Source organism: Lepisma saccharinum, chromosome 11 (genome assembly GCF_977018435.1).
Source record: "Lepisma saccharinum chromosome 11, izLepSacc3.1, whole genome shotgun sequence".
Taxonomy (NCBI): Eukaryota; Metazoa; Arthropoda; class Insecta; order Zygentoma; family Lepismatidae; genus Lepisma; species Lepisma saccharinum.
This window is the reverse complement of record NC_139239.1, coordinates 21,099,081-21,123,698: the sequence shown is the minus strand read 5'-3', so window position 1 is coordinate 21,123,698 and position 24,618 is coordinate 21,099,081. Positions and strand designations below refer to the sequence as shown.

Genomic DNA, 24,618 nt, shown 5'->3' with positions numbered 1-24,618 from the left:
ATCTTTACTATTTTTATAGGTTTACAGCCCAAACCCCTCACATTATATAAAAAAAATATCCTCAACAGATGGCTCTGTGTGTATCACATCTCGATATGATTGTGTTGTGGAGATATGCAGACATATAAACGGAATAAAAAACACAATTAACATATAAATATAGTCAAATACAACGCCCACGAGATTAATAGTGTGTGTGTATGTGTTAGGGTGACCAACTCTTCCGTATTTCCCGGGAACTCCCGTATAATCCTCCCGGCACCCGAATTGACATTCTACGAGATAGTAGAATGTCTCGTATTTCTCCCGTATATCGCAAAATTCATTCCGATGTAATACGAGTTAGGCGAATCATACAAATCAATTAATTATGAGCATAGTTGTAAATAGTTTTTGAAATTTGCACAAGAAGATGAAAAAAATGGTTGGTTCTGCAGCATCAGTGGACAAATACATATACGCCAGGACTAGAAAACATGCAAATTTGTGAATTTTTATTGTGTATTGTGACCTGTCTATTGTATAAAATGCAAATTAATTAATTTATTTAATATTATCCATCCCATGAACATCTCCCGGAGTGACGCCACACCCCTCAAAATTCATGGTTGAAAATTTGCCACCCTAGTGCGTGTGTGTGCCAGAGTTCTTAATGCGAACAAAATTTTCAAATTATTAAGGAAAGAAGAGGAATTTAACTCAGAATGCAAAATAAAGAATATATTGTGGAATATAAAATAGATATGTCAAGTTGTTCCATTGTGGTCGAGTTTACTCTCCTGCTCACGTCACGTGTCGCTTTCGTTTTCCTTCTATGCGTCTCCCTCTTTTTTGTTTCTCTCCCTCGATTTCTCTTTCTATTAATATATCTTTCCCTTTCTCTCTCTCTCCTCTTCTCTCGCTTCTGCTTCAATATATCACTTTATTTGAAGACTAAAATTGGTAAACGCTGTAAGTGCCACAATAATTCAAATACCGTTTTCAAATGCCGTTTTTCATGCGATTTCCCAACACTTTCGCTTTTGGCACTTACAACATTTACCACTTTTAGTCCTATTTTCTCTCTCTTTCCCTTCTCTTTTAAACAATTGTTCTGTCTTTTCTTCTTCTTTTCCTTATTTTTTCTCTCTCGCCCTGCTGTCTCTCTTTATTCTTTCTCTTTTTTCTGTATTTCTTCATTCTTCTCTTCCTTGTCGCTTCTCTTTCTTTCTCTCACTTCTCCAATTTTCAGAATTGCTGTATTTTTCATTTCTCTTTTCGCTTCTATCAGTTTTTTCTTTTTCCACAAGGTAAGTTAGACGTGCTTGTTAAAGTGAGCTTGTTGCATTTACTCTCTGAATTGAAAGATCACGGAGAAAGTAAAAAGTTAAAATACTCTTATTTGCAACCTGCCATTGGAAAAAATGAAGCCCCACATTCTCAAACTTTGCACGAGACTCTACCATCTGCCATGAAGGTTCATCGGCAGCAATGACCTCACCAATTCAGGTGCGCCCTTGCTGTACTTTTGGAAAACTAACATTCAGAATAGAAGTGCGGAGCGCTTGCAAATATGGATTTGTAAGTTTTTAAGCATGGTTTACAATCGAAAAGTGATAACCACGAAAAGTTTTTAGGGCGAAAATATTTTTTTTTTCTGTTCCAATCAGAATCATTTGTAAAATTTTTACCAATTCGTAAAATACGGTGGCGTGGTCCGGGAGGTGTGCGATGGGGTTGTTTTAACTCAACTCTCTCTCAAAAAAAGAAAGTTGGATATGTGAAAATGTAGTAAAATGTAATTAACAGGAGAGAGTTTGGCTTATGCCATGGTAGTGGGCGGTGTGAGGTGAACCTAATTTTGTTCAAAATACCTTTTTTTATACTTGGGGTCACCAGGAGAGATAAGATTTTATGTTTGATGGGACTACTACATCGTGGTCTCACATTCTTTGAAACCTATGGCCAAAAACGGTCAATAATTGAGACGGTGAAAACCAATTAATCTAACGAACGACTAACTTTCAACTATTCCGTGATTTATATCGACAGGCTAATATATAATTTATTCGAGCATATTATTATTCGGGAATACAAGAAATCTGGAAAACCATAACAAAACATCAGTCATGTTGTCTCGTTCTAAGGATTCGAACCAGGTATCTCTCGGGTTTGGTGAATTTACGTTGCTTTTCTGTTTTCATAGCTAAATCGCGACGATGAGGAGGCGGTTGAGGCACATAGTGCTTCAGATCCCACTTTAAACTGTAGGTCCAGTCCCGATTAGCCTTTCTGTGCATAAAGTGGACTTAAAACACAACTCAATCAAGCAATCAACGATTATGGGGAACGGCGAATTGATTAAATATATTTAGGAACACACCCAGTGAGACGTCTTCATGTTGTCGAGGATTCGAAACTAAGGCCTCTGGCTTCGTAGACCGACATGCTAACGTCTTCTCGAAAAAAAAAAAAAAAAAAAAAAAAAAGAGCAAAATGTGGTATATCAAGGGAGTGTCTCATGTTCCTGTTCTATATTGCACATGAAATATCCATGTCCGTATACAGGATTTTCCATTGGGGATCAATTACTCGGAAACACATGTTAAATTCTACAGAGCATTCCCTGACATTCGCTACGAGACTCGGCGGCAAGCGGCCTGGCATTTGCGCTTGTCTTTCCCGGTGAACGGGTCCGCAACAGTCGCACGCTACAGTCTGTTTTTTTCGCTCTTCCTCCCTTCGCTCTCTTTTCCTTTCTGTTGGCGTTGCAGACTGACGCCAGTATAATCCTTCTTCGGAAGTTGTGTTGTGTCCGTCTGTTGAAGATTGTGGCTTAATATGGCACCACAAAAGTTTACATTACAACAAAGGATTTATCTTGTCGAGTGTTACTTCGGAAAGAGGAATTGTGAAGAGGTACGACGACGTTTTGCAACGAAATTTCCTGGTGTTCCCGTTCCCCATAGGACCACTATATTAAACCTCGTAAAAACATTTAGAGAAACAGGGTCAGTTCTGAATAAAAGTGGAAAAAAAATGGGGAAATCTAAAAAATAAAGTATACAAAGACAATCCGCACACCATCCGTGAGTTAAAATATAGTATTGTACGAGAAATCGGGAGAATTACAATAGACGAACTTGCACGTGTAAATGCCAATTTCCTTCGGAGATGCCAGGAATGTGTTTCAGCAGAGGGACATCATTATCAACATCTTCTATAGTCAAGGTTAGTACACAATATGAAAACTGTCGCCGAGTCTCGTAGGGCCTCCCCCATGGCGCAGTGGTAGCGTCATTGCCTTGTAATCAAGGGGTCCCGGGTTCGATACCCGGTGGAGGCACAAGTGGTTCGGATCCCACTTTAAACTGTAGGTCCAGTCCCGATTAGCCTTACTGTGCATAAAGTGGACTTAAAACAGCAACTCAAACCAAAGCCGAGTCTCGTAGCGAATGTCAGGGAATGCTCTGTAGTATGAATGGGGAAATGTAGTGTAATAATTTTCTTGCCCCTTTTCTTCAGGAAAATGAAGTTTAAAAGGATGACACACATGGTAATTTGTTTTTATAAGGTTCATTTTGACAAACGCTAATCTTATTCTTAGTACCCGAGAGTCGATCCCGAGTCGAACCGTGTTTAACCACGTTCCTAGCGCTAGGTACAAAACATAATAGTATTTATACCTTTAAGTTAACTCAGGTGACTAATCCGGAAACAATTCACCTCTGTCTCTCTTTTGTCCTCAATTACGTCAAGTCCGTCTTTCATAGTTGCTAAAGGACACGGATTGCTCTAGAAATGCGTCGTTTCTCAACTTTTTGACCGCGAAAACGTGTCCAGAGCTTCTGAACTTGTGGTCAATCCTTGCACTGATACTAAGGATGTCACCGTGTCATTGTAAACCGCAGAACTACTTACTTCACGCGAAAATAACCAATCTACGTGATTTGTTAGAACATAAAAAAAAAGATACTTGAGAGAGCAGGAACGTTCAGATGAAACCGGAGCCGTAGATGCATAGTCTGAATGCTAAACAGTGCTCTCGTCGCTATCGGTCTGTAGCCGGTATGTCTCGCTACTATGCTAAGCATGTCCGAAACATGATATTCTGTATTTGTGCACTATCAATGCCTTTAGTTGTTTGTTAACGTTAAAGAGGTTAATTACATACGTATGAGTCGACTCATATATTTTGTGACTTTGAAACAACTCAATTTCTTAGTCACTGGCAAAGGAGGCTTGTTTAGATATTGCAACAACTAACGTCAGTGATAAATGAGTTTCATGTGGACATTGCAAAATAGTAGCTTCACTCACAAAGGAGGATAACTTGGATATTACAGTATATTAACGGCACTGTCAACGAAGTCTTATTTGAATATTGCAGCAGAGTAATATGGAGGCATTTCTTGCTTTCCACACACACCTAAGAAATAATCGCTAATGTAAGCTAGTAGCATACAAAATAAGAGCCTAATGTTCTTTAGAAAAATACCAAGCTACCAAATTAAGAAGATATTGTAGGAAATGGTTAACACATATCAATTACGGGGGCGACTGCCAGCAGCGCCAAAAACCTTATTTCTGATTACATAAGCATGGCTATTTGTTTGTTTGAGTTTGTTTTTAAGGCAACTTAATGCACAGAAAGGCTAATCGGGAATGGACCTACAGTTTAAAGTGCCATCCGAATCGCTATGTACCTCCACGGGGTGCGTGGCCATTTGTATCAAAACGAGTTGAATTTATTGTTGACAAGGAATAATTGAAGTTACTGCTGCATAAAATAATAAGTAATTGAGCTACATAACTAATCATGTAGCAATTTAAGCTAAGGGCTTACTGTTATTTTGATGTCATTATGTAGGCATTAAATAAAATACATGCCTTAACCTACAATAAACATACTCTTTGACAGTAAAAAGAAATTTTAAAAAATAAGTCTATTTTTGACATTAAAGGTTGGCCGCGGTGGCTCAGTCGGTAACGCGTCTGACTACCATGCTAAACGTCCCGGGTTCGATCCCCGGCCGGTTCAAATCCGGGAACTTTTCTAACGATGGAAGCGGCCCCGGCGCCCACCCAGCGTCGAATAACATGGGTACCTGGGGGAAACCCTGGGGGGTAAAGGCGGTCAGGGGCGTGATGCTGATCACATCACCCCCACTCACGACCGGATCAAGAAAGTGTGGGGCGTTACCCCCACACCCCCTATACGCCTTCATGGCGTGGTACTAAGCACAGGGGAGCCCTTTACCTTTTTTATTTTTGACATTAAAATAGTAAATATATAAAATGTCTTTTCTTTTTAATTGAAGAAAGGTGGAAAGTAGAAGGGGTCAGGGTGCAAGGTGAAACGGGCGCCAAAAATTCACCTCGCCCGGGTGAAAATTTTACCTTCAGCCTCCTCTGTCAAAGCCTAGTAAGGTTACACATGCTCGATCTCGGCCAATCTGGAGATTATTCACGTATAATTGCATAACGCTGGTGATCTGAGTTTATGCCCTATATAATTACTATCCACAGTTAAATCTACGTAAATACATCACTCGCGATCCAATGTTGCATACCTTAGCAACTCAATATACCAACGCATATTAGATCATATCTTCAAGAATCGACCGCTCCTGCAAACCTACAAAATACAGTATATTTTCTTGTTATCTCTTGTGAATCACATCAACTGCATCTCTTGCACCGGTACAACGTGATTCATTTTTCACTCATTCATTGCCATGGACATTTCTGCTGACTATCTAATCGGATCTCCGAAAAAGAGAAGCCGTAAATGTGACGTAATCAGGTTAGTGAGAAAACCCGTTTAATGCTCAAGTACATCGCGAATTAAAGAGTACATCACGTATTGTAGGGCAGATCTTTAGGCTAATTAAATGAAACGGAGACGCCAATACATTATAGGAGGATGACCCCCCTGGCGGTACACTACTGAACTGATTACACGCTTCGACACTTCCTGTAAGATCACATTCCAATGGCCACGGCTCGTCTGTCTGATTCTTCTCTTTCAATCGTTCCACAACTGGTCTTACCAATATAAGGCAAATATCTTACCGGTGTTTAATGTCTAATTATGGCAAAGGAGTATTTACACTAGTCCCGTCTAGTTCGCTGCACTCTTTGACACTAGGTGCAGTGTAGGTGTATCCCACTGTCGGGCTGGTGCAAGGAAATGACGTTCAACCAAGTAGACGAATAGCGGTGTTCAAGTTCAGAAGATTCAACAATACCTGTCTGCTGCTTTAAACGTTCATTTGATTAGTTAGCACGCACTACGTGACCATACACCACACATTACACGACTCCAGAACGTAGTGCAAACAGTGCAGACACCAAATACACTACTTGACACCAAATCAACGAAGTACCCGTGTTGGTGTTGCACTGTGTAACGCGCGAGTGCAGAGAGATTAAAAAACTGCAGCGAACTAGACAGGGCTTCTTGAAATAACAGAACTGCACTTTTCTATTTGTAAATAATCTCTGTCAGATTTTCTGAGACTTCTTGTACCCTTGGAAAGTTATATGTGTGTCCATGTCTCATAGGGTTATTACCATCAGTTGCCCTACGATTTGACAATAAAAACTCTGAAATATATTGAGTTGTGTTAGAAGTAAATTACAGAGCAAAAGTGATGGACTGGGAACCAGTGAGCTCCAGAATAATAAGAGTAAATTTAGATCTAGAAGAAAAAGTAGCACTTATACAAGTATATGCACCAACCCAAGATGCAGAAGAATTTGAAAAGGACAAATTTTACACAAATCTCCAAGAGACGGTGGATAAAGCCAGAGATATTACAAGGCATATTGTGATAATGGGAGATTGGAATGGTAGGATAGGAAATGAGAAAGAAGAAATGGGACATGGGAGTATGGGAAGACATGGAGCTGAATGAACTGTAAATACAAATGGAGAGCGAATGATAAACTTTTGTATACGTAGATAACAACTTGCTCATAAGTAGCACATTTTCCCCACACAAGCAGATTCATAAAATAACTTCTGAAGCTGGAAATAGAGGAGCCCGAAGTACAATAGATTACTTTACATATACTAGGACAATGGGATATGCTGTACAGAATGTTAGGGTATATAGAAGTGCAGAGTTAAGCACTGAACATACACTACTCATCTTGAAGACAGGATTTAAAGAACCAAGAAAGCAGAAAACAGAAAGATACACAAAATAAAAGTAGGCAAACTACGAATCCCAGAGAAAATATCAAAATTTGAAAGATGAGTTACAGGAGAATTGAGCATAAGAGAAGATGAAATTAATGGGGAAGATACATTGGAAAAGAGATGGAATGTGTTAGGAAAAACCCTGCCTAAGAAAGCAGAAGAGGTGTGTGGACTTACCACAATATGAGGACAAGAGGAAAAAACAAAATGGTGGAGCAATTCTGTTAAAGAGGAAGTTAACGAGAAGAAAGAAGCTTGGAATAACTATATCAGAAATAAATCAGAAAATAACTGGAATGAATATGTACAAAAAAGAAATAGTGCCAAGCAGGCGGTAAAACAAGCCAAGATGGAAGCTTGGGAAGATTTTGGAAGATAAACTGAAGAGAACTATCAAAGAAATGTTAAACAATTCTGTCAGATCGCTATAAGGGAAAAGTAGGCATAATGTCCCAAAATGTAGGACTTTAAGTCAAAATGTAGGGCACAAAACATTCGCAATAAGTAGGACTTTAAGTCAAAATGTAGGGCACAAAACATTCGCAATAAACAATACACATTATAGAACATGTTAGGAAGTAAATTAAAATTGACACTTTTCAGCTTTAACAAAATATGAATTCTTAAATGCAAAATTTCCAAACTTGTAATCAATATTAAACAATATCTCTCTTCCTAACCCTGTTTTAACTGGTATTTTTCAGAGGAGTCAAGTTTTATCAAATTATCAGGTTTATCAAAGAGAGACTAAACAGTAAAACTCTTTGAAATTATACTGAACCAGTACCAAACTTTTTATAGACTTTTTTGAAATAATTATTTCCGTCATGAGTCCATGATGCTGATTCTAATGAAAGTACTCTCTCAACTTTGTCATTATGGCCTGGAATGGCGAACAAATATTCAGCAATTACGAAACTTTCATCTGGGATAGTTCAATAACTTTGTTCTCTATACCCACTGATTTACAATTCATTTAATAATAATTGGAAATACCTTGTTCCATCAGTATAATCATCAAGGCAAGATATTCCGTTCAGGCACTGAATAGAATGTGACCCCAAAACTTTGTTCATTAATTGCTTCCGTTTTTGCTTTAGCGGGGCAAACTTTTATTTCCATTTCGGGCAATGACTGGATCAAAACAGATTTCACTATTAGATTTGTGAGTGCAGTCTATAGACTCGTAACTTGCATGATTTCTCTTTGTTTAGCTGAAATAGGTATTTTCCTAATTAATATTATGTGACGCTCAAACTGTAGGACATTTATGATATTTTTCAAATTCCTCCCGGACGCCCGATATAAGGTTAAGATGTAGGACATGCCCGGAAAAAACCGGACGTCTGGCAACCCTAGGAGTGAATACTATGGAGAAATGTTCAAACAGAACCAAGAAAAGGAAGAGAGAAGTAATGCTGAAGAGAGAGAACAGGGTGGGCGCCAAGATGCAAATGTAATAGAATTGTTTGAAGTAGTGCTGGCAATAGAAAAGATAAAGTTTGGAAAATCGGCAGGTGCAGATGAAATATCCCCAGAGGTTATAAAATATGGAGGAAAAGAGGTTATACGGTGGATGTGGAGAATATGTAAAGAAGCATGGGAGAATAAAAACGTACCAACAGACTGGGAGGAAAATATAATAATACCAATTTTCAAGAAGGGTAGTACAATCAAGCGCGAGAATTACAGAGCCATATGCCTGTCCTCAGTAGCTATGAAGGTCTACACAAGAATTCTGGAAATGTAATTACGAAATGAAGTAGAAGAGCTACATTTAGAAAGAATCGTCAGACACAGAATCATATATTTACACTGCGGCAAGTCATTGAAAAGGCATTAAATAAGTAAAGAGAAGCTTATGTGGCTTTTTTGGATCTGAGAGCAGCTTTTGACACGGTACCAAGGGAACAATTATAGGATGCACTGGTGAAAATTGGAACATCTTCTGCACTGGTACATAGAATACAAAGTGTATACAACAGAGTGAAAGGAACAGTCAGATTAGCAGGGAAATTCTCAGAGGAATTTAGGTTAGAAATAGGAGTAAAACAGGGAGACAGCCTGAGCCCCCTGCTGTTTGTCATCCTTATGAACCAAATCATCAAACAATGTAAACTAAGAACTGGTAGAAACAAAGTAGGAAACCGAAAGATGAGACCGGTACAAGTACTGTCATTTGTATATGCTGACGACATTGCCCTGGTAACTAGGAATAGACAGGAGTTACAGAAGGCGGTAATTGAATGAGCGAGTACAATAGAAGACAAAGGAATGAGCATGAACGTGGATAAGAGTAAAGCGATGGTGGTAACAAAAGAAAGAAAACTGTACCCCTAAATAAACAGTGGAAAGAGAAGCAGCTGGAACAAGTAAATAGATACACATACCTACGAACAGTCATAACGGCAGATGGAAGAATGGATGAAGTAGTGAATAATAGGGTACAAAAGGCAAACCAAGTGTATTATTAACTCAACAACAAATTAACTGGTAAAATGGAAATAGTGAACAAACGAAGATGATGATTTACAAGGCAATCTACATTCCCACGTTGCTGTGTGGAACACAGAGCTTGACATTATTACCAAAACAGAATAGCAGATTTCAAGCAGCGGAGATGAGATACCTACGATAAATAGTAGGAAAGACTAGAAGAGATAGGATTAGAAATACCACCATTAGAGACCAGTTACAGCAAAAAACACTATTGGAAACAATAGAGAAAAAAAGCCACTGCAATGACTTGGACATGTGACAAGAATGGAGGAGGATCGCAAGCCTAGACAGGTGCTGGAGGCCAGACCAGAAGGCAAGAGAGGAAGAGGACGACCAAGAGTTCAATGGGAAGAGTATGTGGAAAAGATAGGTTCCATGGTTCGGGTTCGAATCCAGATCTGGGCATAGGTGTTATTGGTGTGTATCCTTTCATCAGTTTCATTACAATGACTCCACCTCATCGTCGTGATTAGCCAAGAGTGGCAGAAAAACAAAGTAAAATAAAATCAATAAAATAAATCAATGAGTCACGCGCCATGGCCGTGTGGTCTCAGGTTTCAGGGTTTGGGCTCCGACTACGGGACGCGTATTTACAAACCCTAGAGTGCTGCAGAACCAGAGGTACACAACGCTGTCTTATTGGCTGTGCGCACCGGAAGAGTTTATATTCCTTGTCCGTTGTTCCTTATTTGTCTGTTTACAGGATAAGTACGGAAAGATCAAACTCGTGATTATTTGGAAATAAAATTTGTAATCAAATTGTCGAAATTATATTAAGAAATATATATTTGTATGGAAAAAAAAATTAAAAATGTTTTTGAATCGTTTTCAGGTGATAAAAATCAATATGAAAGCATCGTGAATAATAATGTTGATATCTCTGAAAGCGCTTGTAGCTTAAACGAAGTGATTACTGCATTAAAGGAGAAATTTCATGTCTTGGAATATACTAAATAAATCCATTTCTGTATAATCAACCATACTATAAACATTTTTCGAGCAGGCCTCATCTCCAGGAAGCTATCGACTCGGGGCAAGCCCCGGCACCTAGCGACATGTTGGGTGAGATGAGTCAAGGCAAGGATACTATAAACCTTTTCCTGCTCCCCCAAAAATAGGCAATAGTTAGGCTGGATGGATGAACTAACCGATCTCTAACTATGCACAACCATGGACGTGACATAGAAACTATATGCATAAGTAGTTACAATGTTTGCACTGATATGACTTTAAATAAGAAAACAATTAACTTCTAGAAGAGTTCTGATTTTCTGTCTTTCAAAACCTTAATTCCAAAAAAATGTGCTCACAATTAACCTCAGTTTGAAGAGCTTTCTTATCTTGTTGGGATGGATCTCTTAAATCAACATTGTGAATTTCAACCCTGCCATCTAGCGTTATCTTGAGGGAACACTGGATTAACTTCCGGAATGAGAGCCAATCAGAACCCACATATCGCTGGAGGTTCTGCAGCACTATAGGGTTTGTAAATACGCCTATGGGACGCGTGCAGGTTCGAGTCTCCTGGGGGAAGCGCAACAACTATTCTCAGGAGATTTCGGCCGGTGTATGGAACCAGTTACCCACATTCGTGAGGAATTTGAGGAGCTACGAATGAGTAGCGTAACCAGGCCAGGGAAACCTACAACAACGCCTGGCGGTTCGTCGTGCTGGCCACCCCGTATCTGGTTGGATGATTTCTCACCTCAGAAGATGGGAGTGAGGCCGGCAGTCGGTAGGTAGGCCCTGGCCCTCAGGAGCTGTTGCGCCACGTGTTATTATTACAATCAATCGCTCAATCAATTATACGAAGCGGAAGAAACAAAGAGAGAGAGAAAGAAACAGAGGAACGAAGAAATCGAGAAAGAAATAAGGGTAAACAGATAAAAGAGAGATGGAAAGAGGAAACGGGAAAAGAGAGAGAATGAAAGCTAGAGATAAGAAGGTAGAAAAATAAAGCATGGAAAAGTTAAAAGAAGAAAGACAGAAGGATCGAGTAAGAGAAAAAAATAATTTTAGCAGCCATAAGCAGCAAAGCAGCACGCGTCGAGAACCAAGTGTATCACGCAATCGTTTTCAATGCTAAAATGAATTGAATTTTTAATAATTAGGTTTATTAATATAGGGTGACCAGATATTTGTTGACCAAGAAGAGTATAGTCTATAGGTTGAAGGTGCGCATGCATTTTGCTCTTTCACGGGGCCCGCAAAAATCCCGCGCGACTTCTTGACAGTCTAATTATTCTGGAAATTATGCAAAATTAAAACTTCGATAAAATCTATAAGAGTATCGGTATCGGTTCAAAGTGGTATCGGCTCAGCCCTCATTAAATTCCAATGAATTTGAAATATGTTTTGCTTGTTGATGGAATATGAAATTGGCACTTGAAATTGTTCATAGGAAATTCTTGAGTCAAGGAGTAAATACTTCAGTTTGTTGACATCTTGACGTTTTCCGTTCTGTGGATTTTAAGGCATTTTTACGCGTAAAATAATGGGGATTTTTGCAAATTGAAAAGAGTATACAGTATATGAACCTCTAAAAGAGTATAATACTCTTAAAAAGAATATGTCTGGTCACCCTAATTAATAGTGTTTGCTACTTTAAAGTTAATTTTAAATTAACTTTATGCATAGATAGGCTAATCGCTACTGGACCTACAGTGGGATCTGAATCATCTGCTATCGAACGCTGGACCCTTTGATTACGAAGTTACCACTACGTCATTGGGGAGGCACTTTGTACTTTGACTATGCGAACTATTTCGGGCTAACTGCTTGAATATTTCATATGAAATAGAGAAGAAACTACGCCCCGAACACTATTGCTCTAGCACACCCAAATGAAACTAAAATTACCTTAATTTAATTTACTGAAGCGAGAAATTCTTAATAGCTTCATTACTTATAAAGATAAATACAACTGAGATCAGGATCAGGAAATGTGCATTTGTGTATTGGATTTCCAGTCTTCAGTTCTGTGCTATTTTTGGATTTGCATAGCGTAACAGATTTCCCTATCAGGTATCACGTATACATTCACTTTACGCAATAATTACGTCATCAGAGCAAAACATGCCATTCACCCATTCGTTACAGTGCTACTAATCTTGCTAGAAATGACGCATCGTATCTCAAGTGAACGCGTGTTTAACACTTGTAACTAGATCGATTCTGTATCTTAAATACATGTGTAACATATAGATAATAGAAAAACACGGTTAATGAAGCACTCTTGTTTCAGTGAAATTATTGTGTTTTCATGCAAGACATCGTTCGTTCATTTGATAATACTTTTACGATGTTGTCCAAACCTTTGCAATAAATTTAACGATTGCATTAAATGAATAAGAGTGGTAATAAATTAATAAATTTAAGGAGAAAGAAAGTGCCATTTCTGCTTTTAAAATACCACGTACCATTTTTCCCACGCAAAAAAAAAATTGCAAAATGTGGATTTGTCATGAAACGTGACAATTTACAAACTAACGGTATGTAGAGAGTGAACACTTTTTTCTTTCGAGTTAAGTGGCCATTTCCTCGTGACATCGCAAGTATAATCCGTGCAGTTCCCCAGCAAACCGAATATTCATATTTTTTTCAAGGACAGATTATTCTTAGACATTTGACGACAATTTAGTACGTAGCTTAAACGCAATGATTACGATGCACTACAATAGAATGAGGAAGTTTACGCAGTGTCCATTTTTTAAAACAAATCTTTGCACATTTCAAAAATCTTGGCACATCATGTTATAGAATAAGGAAAGCTCTGTTATGTGTGGTTTATCGCCTTTATATAAATATGTTTTCAAAATTTTATTTTGAATATTTGAAAGTATGATTCACGAAATTTCCCTCTAAAGTTGATAAAAACAAATTCTTAAAGATTATTTGTCTTAGTTATGTCATACAGATTGTTTTAGCTCTATTTTATGTTCAGATAGGTTAATCAAGACAGGACCTACAGTTTAAAGTGGGGTCCAAACGACTGTGCAATGTGTCTTCACCGGGAATCCTTTGTTTTCATGACGACAGTGTTACCTACTACAGATTGAAATCTTAATATTTTACTAATTTATACACATTAAAACAAAGAAATGACATTTCATTGCTCATTTTTAAGAAAGCCAAAATGACATTTGTGACAAAGTTGTTCATTTAGGGTTTCTAGATTCTAATCGTAGTAGGGGCCTCCTAGTTGGCGTAGTGGTAATGTTGCTTCGTAATCAAGGTGTACAGGATTCGATACCTGTTGCAGTCACACTGCACAGTGGTTCGGATCCCACTTGAAACAGTAGGTCCAGCCCCGATTAACCTATCTGTGCACAAAATGGGCTTAATACAGCAACGATAATGGAAGTAACAAGTTTCCCCCCCCCCCCTCATTTATGCATCAATTTCTTTATTTCAACTCTGCTGACTTACTATACTAATTTCTACATCATGTATTCCATAACACTCATAACTCTGTTGAGCTTATGTAGGGCTCCCCGAAAGCGTAATGGTAGCGTCGTCGCCTAGTAATTAAGGGATCCAGGGTTGGATAGTGATTTGAATTCCACCTTAAACTGTAAGTCCAGTTCCGACTAGCCTATCTGTGCATAATGTGGCCTTAAAAACAAAACGCTTTTAAGCTTATCTGGCACAAGTTATGGCAGAAGTATTAGGTTAAATAATTACAAAAATAACAAAATATGTATTTTTTCTGTAAAATTAGTACAAGTTTGTAGCACCCATTGAATACATAAAAGTATGTAAAATAAAAAGTTAGCATGTAAGCCCTGTAAGTGTGATTGGTCGATACTTTGTTATTTATGCTGTCATAAAATATCAAATGGCCTCCCTGATGACGTAGTGGTAGCATTGTTACCTTATAATCAAGGGTTCCCGGGTTCGATGCCCGATGTAGGCACATTATGGATCGGATCCTACTTTAAATTGTAGGTCCAGTACCGATTAGCCTTTCCGTGCATGAAGTGGACTTCAAAACAAACTCAAGAAATAAAATATTTTATTACAAATAAATTCAGGGTATAGTCATAAGTAAGGCTCGGATAGTTATGCACTAAAAAAACGCAAAATATGCATGCAAATATGTACTAAAAAAGTGTAAAATATGCACTTAAATATGCACTTTAAAAACCCATTTCATTTATAAATGCTGTATATTACAAACTATGAAAGATTACATGCCAGACAATGAATATGCATTACTCTGATTGCTCAATCGCTACACAGATTTTTTCAATTAATATGGTTCTGTGTTAAATGAAACACAATAAATTACAGATCAAGATCATGATTGCATTTGATAACAACATGATGTCTCAAATTTTCGAAATTTAAACTCCTTCTGTTTTCAGCTAGAATAGTCTTATATTCAGAAAACACACGTTCCACTTCGCAAGATACAAGTGGACTGTATTTTAGGACAACAAAGTCAGACACATCAAGTTCCAGACCATCCACACGTTGTCCATTTGTATGCAGAATATTGCAAACTTTCACCATTGTTGCATACCCACTGTTATTTTTCAATACTGCATCCAATTTCTGTACATACACAGGATCTTCAACCTGGGCGAGGGCCTCTTTAACGTCTTCTATTATTTTGATGCTTTATTGAAGTTGTAACTTGTTTGAAGTTGTTGAAAGAAGAAAGACAGAGAAAAGATAAAGAAAAGAAAAGGGAAGCGAGGAGAAGAAAAATAAATACAGTATATGCTCGGTGTTGGTTGTGGATACACAAATACAGTATGCACATCAACTTATTTTCATACAAATATGCACCTGCATATGAAATATGCATTTTTAGTTAAAAATCCTTAAATATGCATTTGCATATGCAATATGCAAAATGCATAATTATCCGAGCCCTAGTCATAAGCTACGTATAACCTATCAGGACCGAGAGGTCACATACTTCTATTCTGGCTCATCTTTATCATTACGCTGTTCTAAGAAGAAGCATTATATCATAAGCAATAACCAGGGTAATCCACCATTCGGAACGAACTTCAGAAGACTCCCCTTTGAACTTCATGAGCGGAACTCAGGTAACAGAGAAACGTCACAGGTGGCTTCCGGCCTGCTTACAGACCATACCAGATACAATTTAAAGGCTATGTAGTCTGCTGCTCAACAGATTGAGACCGTCAATTGGGCTGGAGAGCTCTGTATACTGAGAGTGTGTGTGTGTGTGGCATATAGCCTATGCATTGGTAGCAACGGGGATCTTTCGAAGCCAGAGGCTCTAGGTTCGAACTTTGGTCAAGGAATGGACATATCATTGTGTTTGTCTGACAATCAGTTCATCGCCGCGATTAACCCAAGAGGTGGAAAAACATAAAAAAAACTTAAAAAGAAAAAATGAAGAGAGAGAAATAGAGTAAGAGACAAAAAGTGTGTGTGAGAGAGAGAGAGTGAGAGAGAGACAGAGAGAGATATGCAGAGAAAGAGAGAGACAAGCAGAGAAAGAGTGAGACAGAAATACAAAAAGAGAGACAGGCGGATAAAGGGGAAGACAAAGACAAAGAGAGGTAGAGATGGAAACAAAGAGAAAGGCAGAGATGGCAACAAAGAGAGAGGCAGAGATGGAAACAAAGAGTGAGGCAGAGATGGAAACAAAGAGAGAGACAGGGATGGAAACAAAGAGAGAGGCAGGGATGGAAACAAAAAGTGAGGCAGAGATGGAAACAAAGGGTGAGGCAGAGATGGAAACAAGGTGAGAGACAGAGATGGAAACAAAGAGAGAGAGGCAGAGATGGAAACAAAGAGAGAGGCAGAGATGGAAACAAAGAGAGAGAGGCAGAGATGGAAACAAAGAGAGAGTCAGAGATGGAAACAAAGAGAGAGGCAGAGATGGAAACAAAGAGAGAGACAGAGAGCGATACAGACAAATGTATGTCAAAGATATGAGAAAGTAATAAAAATATTTTTTTAAATGACAGGTGCGTTGTCAGTGTATTATCAATTTTACAAATTTCTAGTTGTCTAGAGAGACTCTCGCATGTAATCACATACGGGCATTATACAATATATCCTCCTAGAGTGCGATTTTTGATACTCTCACACACACACACATTACTAACTAAAACAAAATATACGTATTGCAATTTCTGATGTCCAACTACAATATTTTTACTTATCGAGCTCATTGTGCTTCGTAGGTTCGAATAGTTGGATATCTGACTTGCAATGGTGGTCTTTTTGTACGGATCACAAAAGAAGCACAAAGGAAAAGTTGCAGAAAATTAAAAATTACAGAAACAAAATACATCAACAAAGATAACATTTCTTGAAACAATAGCGACACGTTTTTAGATTCAATTATCTCCATTACGAAAAATAACACTAAGAAGTAGAACAGAAATAAGCTTATGGTGTGCATTACAAGACGTTATTCAGGATGATGCCGAATTAACATTGTGCGAACGAGACTTTTTATTCAAAGTGTGGATATTTTTATTTTATTTTCTGTCTATTCTCTGTCACTTTTAGCTAACCGCGACGATGAGAATCAATTGAGAGGGTCTCCATTAAAATAATCCTAGCCAGCTTTCCTGCCCACATCAATGTTCTACATGAGAAGATTTCAGCCAATGCCACTAACTAGATTAGTATAACTACTAACCGTTTATAGTGGAATTGATTCGTATATACACACAAGGAGAGAGATTGAGGGATGGATGTACTTGTATCATTGCCTTTGCCCCATAATTCATTTAATCAATTCAGCATTTAGCCTCACCGTCTCGATTAACCCAAAATATAGAAAAGCTATGTAAAATAGCAGAACTAGAAATAAAGAAGGAAAGAGTGACAGAAAAGCGAGGCGAATGTGAGATAGAATGAAAGTATGAGAGAGGAAGAAAATATAGCAACAGAGAGAAAATGGAAATAGAGAAGTGAAAAGAGATCAAAAGTTCTTGTCAAAGATCTTTTTAACCGCTCGGTGGTTGGCCGACCTCTGTGGCGGAGTGGTTATCACGGGGTCCCAGGTTCGAATCCCGGTTTGGGAATGGATGTTCTTTGAGAGTGTCCCTTCATCAATTTCATCTAATCTTCAGTCGTCTTCATTGTCGCCAAAAGTGGCAGAAAAGCAACACTAAACAACAAAATAGAAAGGGTATGTCCACTTCATGGTGGGATTCGAGGCCCTGCATTGGCTGGGGCACATAGTGGTTCGGATTCCACTTTAAACTGTAGGTCCGGTCCCAATTAGCCTTTCTGTGCATAAGGCGGACTTAAAACAGCAACTCAATCAATCAATTCTCTACATCGGGAATCGAACTCGGGACGCCTTGATTACACTGTTTTAACGTTACCACCAACCCATCCTAGTCTTGTTTGAAGATGTTACTGGTTGTAGTCGAGTTATAGTCTAGGAAACTGTGTGTCTTACGACTATTGTCCTCCTGGCAAATAATCACAAAATATGGACCCGCCCCAGAAATATCGCAACCCTTTCATTCCTGACAAGACCCCAGTTGCATGCACAGCCTGAACTTACCTTCATAACGGATTTCGCGTCCATCGCTCGAAGGTAAAGGTCACCGTCTCACCAGGAATAAACACACGACACTTAGCAGATCTCGAATTTCCTTCGGAACAGGAAAAAAAAAATAAAGAAAGATCGTCACTTTGGTTCAGCAAAAGGCTGGACAACGAACAGGACAACTCTCCGCGTGCTGTGTCCAAGAAGGTACGGGGAGAACTCAAGTATTGGGCTGTGTTGTCACGGAACAGAGTACCGCTCGGTCAATTCTGAATCCAGGCCAACTGAACACGTCTTTCCAGCGGCCATCCAACCACAGCGAAGTTCAAGGTTGCGCGATGTGCCGTCAAGAAGCGAGCGGGTTGAGGGAACTCTTTGGCTACGGTAGCAGCTCAATTTTGTCGACTTCTTTTTTCTTCCCGAAGGTGTCAAAGGAATCCGCTTGATTAGTATTCTCTCCCTCCCTCCTCCTGCGACTTCTGATTTTTGGGGTAAACGAAACAGGCTTTACGAGGTAGGACAATCGTGTCTTCAGCAATACGTGCCAGAGCGGATGTAAATAGAATTTGGTCAGAGTTTTGGGTCCGCTTTTATTTCTGCCGCGGGGAACGTATCTGCTCACGGTTTAATCACCATTGACTTCAATTTGTTAACATATCGAAAACCAGTGGCCGGAAGTAGTGCGCTGTTTGTAGCGTCGCTGCTGCAGCTCGCTGCAAAATTTTGTACCTGTAGCTGAAGCTGTAGAGGTGCTAGATCTTTAAAGTTGTAGCTCTAGAAATGTATTTGGGGGTGGGGTGTCTGAACCAAGTGTCTCAGATATAATAATAATAATAATATAAATGTTTAAATTATAATTATTCTACTATTATAATTATGCTAAATTAAATTAAAATAATATTATTTCAAATATGTATATTCAGTAATATTTTATTGTTTTTATTACATGAATAGGTCCCCAAAATTTGTATAAAAACAACTACCTTTGCACTGAAATTAATGTCAAATAGACAGAGAATTGGATATTTTATTGAAGAACAAAAAGAGACAGATCCAATTGACGAAAAGTAAAGTTCTTGATTAATACTTCATGCACGTTAACGTTAGTAGTCTGTATAAATCTTCTTTGACTTGGATTGGATTGATTTGGTGTTTTAAGTCCATTTTATGCACAGTAAGGCTAATCGGGACTGGACCTACAGTTTAAAGTGGGATAAGAACCACTATGTGCCTCCACCGGGTATCGAACCCGGGACCCCTTAATTACAAGACAACGACGCTACCACTGCGCCATCGGGGAGGCCAAATCTTCTTTGACGTTGTCCTACAAGACCATATTATCCCAATATAATCTTTGGCTTCCAATGAGTTCAAAGGAAATAAATAACATGCTAAAGAAGTATATTTTTATTATAGGTTCTTAAAGACCAAGGCTATTATGAGATAATGTCAATCCGAATAATCCAGATGATAAATAATCTGATATCTCAGATTTAGATATCCGCGTAATTTGGTTCATTAGTATCTGAATAACCCTGATATCCAGGCCATCAACTTATATGGGTCGACGGTTCTCTGGATTTGATACATAACTAATTACGCAGAAGATGTATTTGGATGGGATATATCGAGATAATTTGATTGATGGATGCCGACATTTTTCAGCTCCCGTCGGGAATCATATCCGGGACCTCTCGCATCAAAGGCGAGTGGGCTAAGCATTTGGCTCTATCCTCTTTAACAGTTCGTTAATTGATCAGTAAACCAAGGGATACGCCAATGTACTGATTACTACCTGTAAAGCATATCGTAGGTAAGTCATAAACACAGCTCCAACTTCTTTATCTCAGCCGCGGCGTGACCCCATGTCCAACATGGGCTACACCCAAGTTTGAAAGCCTCTCATCAGCGTCATCAGTAGGGCTCGGAAGTTGATGACCCAAAAAATGTCAGAAAATGACCTGTAGAGTGACCTTAAAATTCTTTTAAAATGACCTAAGAATATTTTTTGCTCTGAAAATGAAAGCTTGATTTTTTTCATAAATTATTACAAGAGAGTAGTTGAATAATTAGATAAAACCGGTTGTTTGGTGGTTTAAACTACTGAAGCAAATGGATAAAAGCAATGAAGTCGAATGTAGCGTTCTTTATTTTACTGCAATACACCACATTGTTTTTCTGTATAGTCATTCATCTTCGTTCAGAGTGAACATTCCACGATACAGTAGTTGGCCAGCATCTGAAAATACGGTTGTGTTTCGCGTACATCAGATCATATATATTTTTTAAAATATTGTGATTAATTTTACTTTAAAACCACAGATTAAAGCGATAATGTGTACAGCAAGGGAACCTCAAAGTAGGCTTGACACAAAGTATTTCAAGTTTGGTGGAGGATAAATAAGACTTGCACATTACGTACCTCATACATTCGGCCTATTAATAGCAAATAATCTTAATAAATAAAAATGGATGTATGTATGTGTGTATGTGTGTATGTATGTTTGTTCCGGCATAACTCTCCAACGCCTGAAGCGATTTCAACCAAACTTGGTACATACATCACTTGCAACCTGGAAAGAAATACTGTTGGGGTAAGACACCTCTGGAACCCCTGGTGGTGGTGGGGAGGGGTGACAAGCAAAAGTAATCGAAAACGACCGATGTTAGTATGGAATCCATACTCTTCGGGGTCTCTAAGATGAATAGTGACACTCCTAATGTCGTTCCACTTCAAGTTCATCACCTATCTGGGTGGGGGGGGGGGTGAAATTTAAAATGTCGAAAATGACCAAGATTAGTGTCGAATGCATGGTTTTTGGAGTCGCTAAGCTAATAGGTGACATTCACGATGACCAAACTTGGTACACATATGACTTACAATCTGGAAAGAAATACTTTGCGGGTAAAACACGCCTGGCACCCGTATGGGTGGGGGTGGGAAGGGGGGCATGTAAAAATAATCGAAAACGACCGTTATTAGTGTGGAATCCACAGTTTTCGGGGTCGATAAGATGAATATGGCCACTCCCAAAGCCGTTCAACTCCAAGACACCCCTGGCACCCCTAGGGGTTGGGGTGGGAAGAGGGTGACATGTAAAACAACCAATATTAGTGTGGTATCCATAGTTTTCGGGGTCGCTAAGATGAATAGTGACACTCCCAATGCCGTTCAATTTATTTATTGTTGCTCCTGGAGGTGGAACTATAATGTTGTTCATAAATTGTTGTTCAATTTATATTATAGTGAATTTGTAAAATATATTACTTCATAGTTTGTATACAGTACTTATACTTTAAAATACCTGTAAATAAAATTAGTTACATTTTACGCTATAGTTAGAATATATTAAACAACAGGGCAACGCCGGGAAATCAGCTAGTGTATAATAATAATTATGAAGACGCGAGTTCTTGTTTACGCCGGGAAGGAGAGTGGACTCGAATAAAGGATGAATGCGGGTTAAAGAATGAAAAAGAGTTCGTGATCCTACAGAAAGAGAGAAGTAGTTTTTGATCCTTTGGGCGTAGTTAACTGCATGTATTTTTTATTGTTGCAATTGTGACAATTGCGTACCAGATATGTTGCCATTCTTGAGTTCAACCTAAAGTGTGGGAAAACTGGGACGATCCTGTTACTTGCTGTCGAGTTACCTCTCAGGATTTCATTGTGCTGTCAGAACGAGCATGCATGTTACGTAGCTTCATAATTTTTACGGGTCGACGTCGTAACCGCGAAATTTTTGCGAAACTTCATACGCTCTTAATTATTTTCAAATGACGAGCGAATTTTTCTAAGGACCTATAATGGCGCCGCCAACGGAAAAGTTTATGAACAGCCCCATTGCAACTTGTAGAATGTCCTCAGATCTCTTGGGCAGTTGATTTTGATATGGCCAGCTGCAGCGGCTCTTTGAATGGATTTTCGGGTTCTTCGACAGAAATCTAAATGCATCAAATCTATTTATGCAGCAAGAATGCATCGATTGATGCACTATAGTGTGTTTCATGGTCTCTGCGAAGAATTAGGTTTATAGTTTGATGCATTTTGTATATCGTAAAGGTAACGCCAAAGTGCATCATACGATGCAAGTGAATATTTCTTTCTGTTGAGATGCACTTTAATGCATCAGTTAATGCGTTTTTTATGAACCTTCCTCCATGTTTCTCGATAATGCACTTAAGCATTTTGCACTTTTTTTTGTTTCAGGTGATACATTTATTTTTTTGTGTGACCCGTTATACCATTTCGTTAGAAATGCTCTGTCGGCCTCCACCGTGCTTCTTAGCCACCGATCCAGGCACCTAAAACGCTTTTCTCCATGCCTTAATCATCTGGGCATCGGATGGGTGCTTATGGTACACTGCACAGAAGCGTCATGCATCACAATGATCAAGTCAAGTTCCGCTAGCCTGATGCGTAACTTGGGGCTCCAGGTTGGACATCATTTTCACACTGTCTGCTACGTTTTCTCACGGAGTCAAGAATTTCCTCATAAATTTTGAGAGTCTTTTCTGTCACCTGCTACACAATACATCTACATATGTGAGTGTGTATGAATGAGTGTAGGTTTATCTTGCACAAAAGAATTTGCCCTGACTCACTGACTCGTCAACGTACAGTCCCAACCCCTGGATCTAGCAACTTGAAAGTTTCGGATATACCAAGCACAAACTATGAAGGAATTTTCCGAAATTCAACCCCTAATGGAGATAAGGAGGCTGATAAATATATTTTATTTTGATACGTTTAGAGCCCAAACTCCTGGACCGAGAAACATGAAAATACATTATAAACAAAAGCCCTCAACAGTTGTGTGTATTATATTACACTGTGCCTATATATCGATGTGGTTGTGTTTTCGGATATTTACATAAACTGACCAACGAAACGCTTATTTCTTATGAATGCTAATTCCCGATACTGACTGATACAACTGAACTAATGTTTTAATTATCTGATACTCATTCATTCTATCTTGACAACGTGGCTTCAACTTGACCATTCGGTTTTGGATTATAGATATCGACGCTTTCTTTCATCACATGAAAAATGTATAAATGTGAGATTGATATATGACGTGTAATCTAACTGAACGCTACTTTGCCTATCAAAGAGCTGTTGCACCAAGACTTTTTATTATTATTTGCTGCAACATTAATAGTAACAGTACTGTATACTTATTCGTATCACTAAAACATATAACTAGTTAATTTAGAGCTCGATTTTGAAGAAGGTTCCAGAAAAAATCATTTTCATTGTAATCAAATAGCCCTGGGTTCGAATCCTGGTGGGGACACGATGCGGTGTTTCAGATGCCGCCTTAAACTTCAGGTCCAAGTCCCGATTAGCTTCTTTCTCTAAGCATAAAGAAAAATTTAGCGCTGCCACACTTACCAGAAAAACATTTTAAGGTCAAGCAAGCGACAAGGTGCTGCAAGGTCAAGTGCCTTGAGAATTCTTCCGTTCTGTGAGCATCCACTCTCTGCTGGCAATACGTGAGTGTGGTCTGAAACAGTTTACTCACTGTTCCGTTCAATGGGCCTGCCTGCACTGGCATAACTTTCCAACCCTATCCAGGAGCTATTATGGATGTCGAATGACTTTAGCTGTTTAATTTAATTAATGAAAAAGGAGCCTATACCTCTGGGATAGAGGGATTACCACATCGCGCTACGCCAGGCTGTTCCGGGTTCGAATCCAGTAATTTTATTCAAAGAAAAGAAGGAGCCTACCCCTGGGATGGAGTGCTTAGCACAGCGTGCTTCGACCTCAGTGTATCCCGGAATCGTCCCGGACTAGGAATGGGTGTTCTTTGTGTGTAAGTTCGTCAGTTTCAAAGTATCATCGCTCAACCTCATCGTCGCGACTAGCCCAAAGCGGCAGAAAAGCGACGTAAAATAACCTAATGTAATCAACCAATAAATTTGGAATTAAATTGATATATTTTGATTAGTTAATAATACGGAGGCTCAGTTGTATACTTCCGTGGCGGAGTGGTTAGCAGAGCGCACTACAACGCCAGGGGTTCTGGGTTCGAGTCCCGGGTAAGGCATGGGTATTTGTGTTCGTCCAGTTGATAAGAAACAAAGAAAATGTAAGAAGTGTAAAAGTGAGAAAAAGAGTGAATGGTGGGGGATTCCTCCGTGTAGGGGGTATTTCCTTTTATAAAGAAAAAAAATCGGTAACGTGTCTGACTACCATGCTCAAGGTCCCGGGTTCGATCCCCGGCCGGTTCAAATCCGGGAACTTTTCTAACGTTGGTATCGGCTACGGCGCCCACCCAGCGTCGAATGGCATGGGTACTTGGGGGGTAAAGGCGGTCAGGGGCGTGATGCTGATCACATCACCCCCACTCACGACCGGATCAAGAAAGTGTGGGGCGTTGCCCCCATGCCCTCTATACGCCTTCATGGCATAGTGCTAAGCACA

At 39.0% G+C, this 24,618-nt stretch overlaps 1 protein-coding gene across 1 annotated transcript in view; it reads right to left on the bottom strand.

Annotated features, from left to right (window-relative positions):
* Positions 1-18,422, bottom strand: part of spz6 (Spaetzle domain-containing protein 6) — a 45,029-nt gene extending 26,607 nt beyond the window's left edge. The window contains exon 1 of the mRNA XM_083131717.1: positions 18,201-18,422. Coding sequence (XP_082987843.1) covers positions 18,201-18,224 — 24 coding nt within the window. The 5' untranslated portion in view covers positions 18,225-18,422. The remainder of the gene's footprint in view (positions 1-18,200) is intronic.
* Between the last annotated feature and the right edge of the window lie 6,196 nt (positions 18,423-24,618).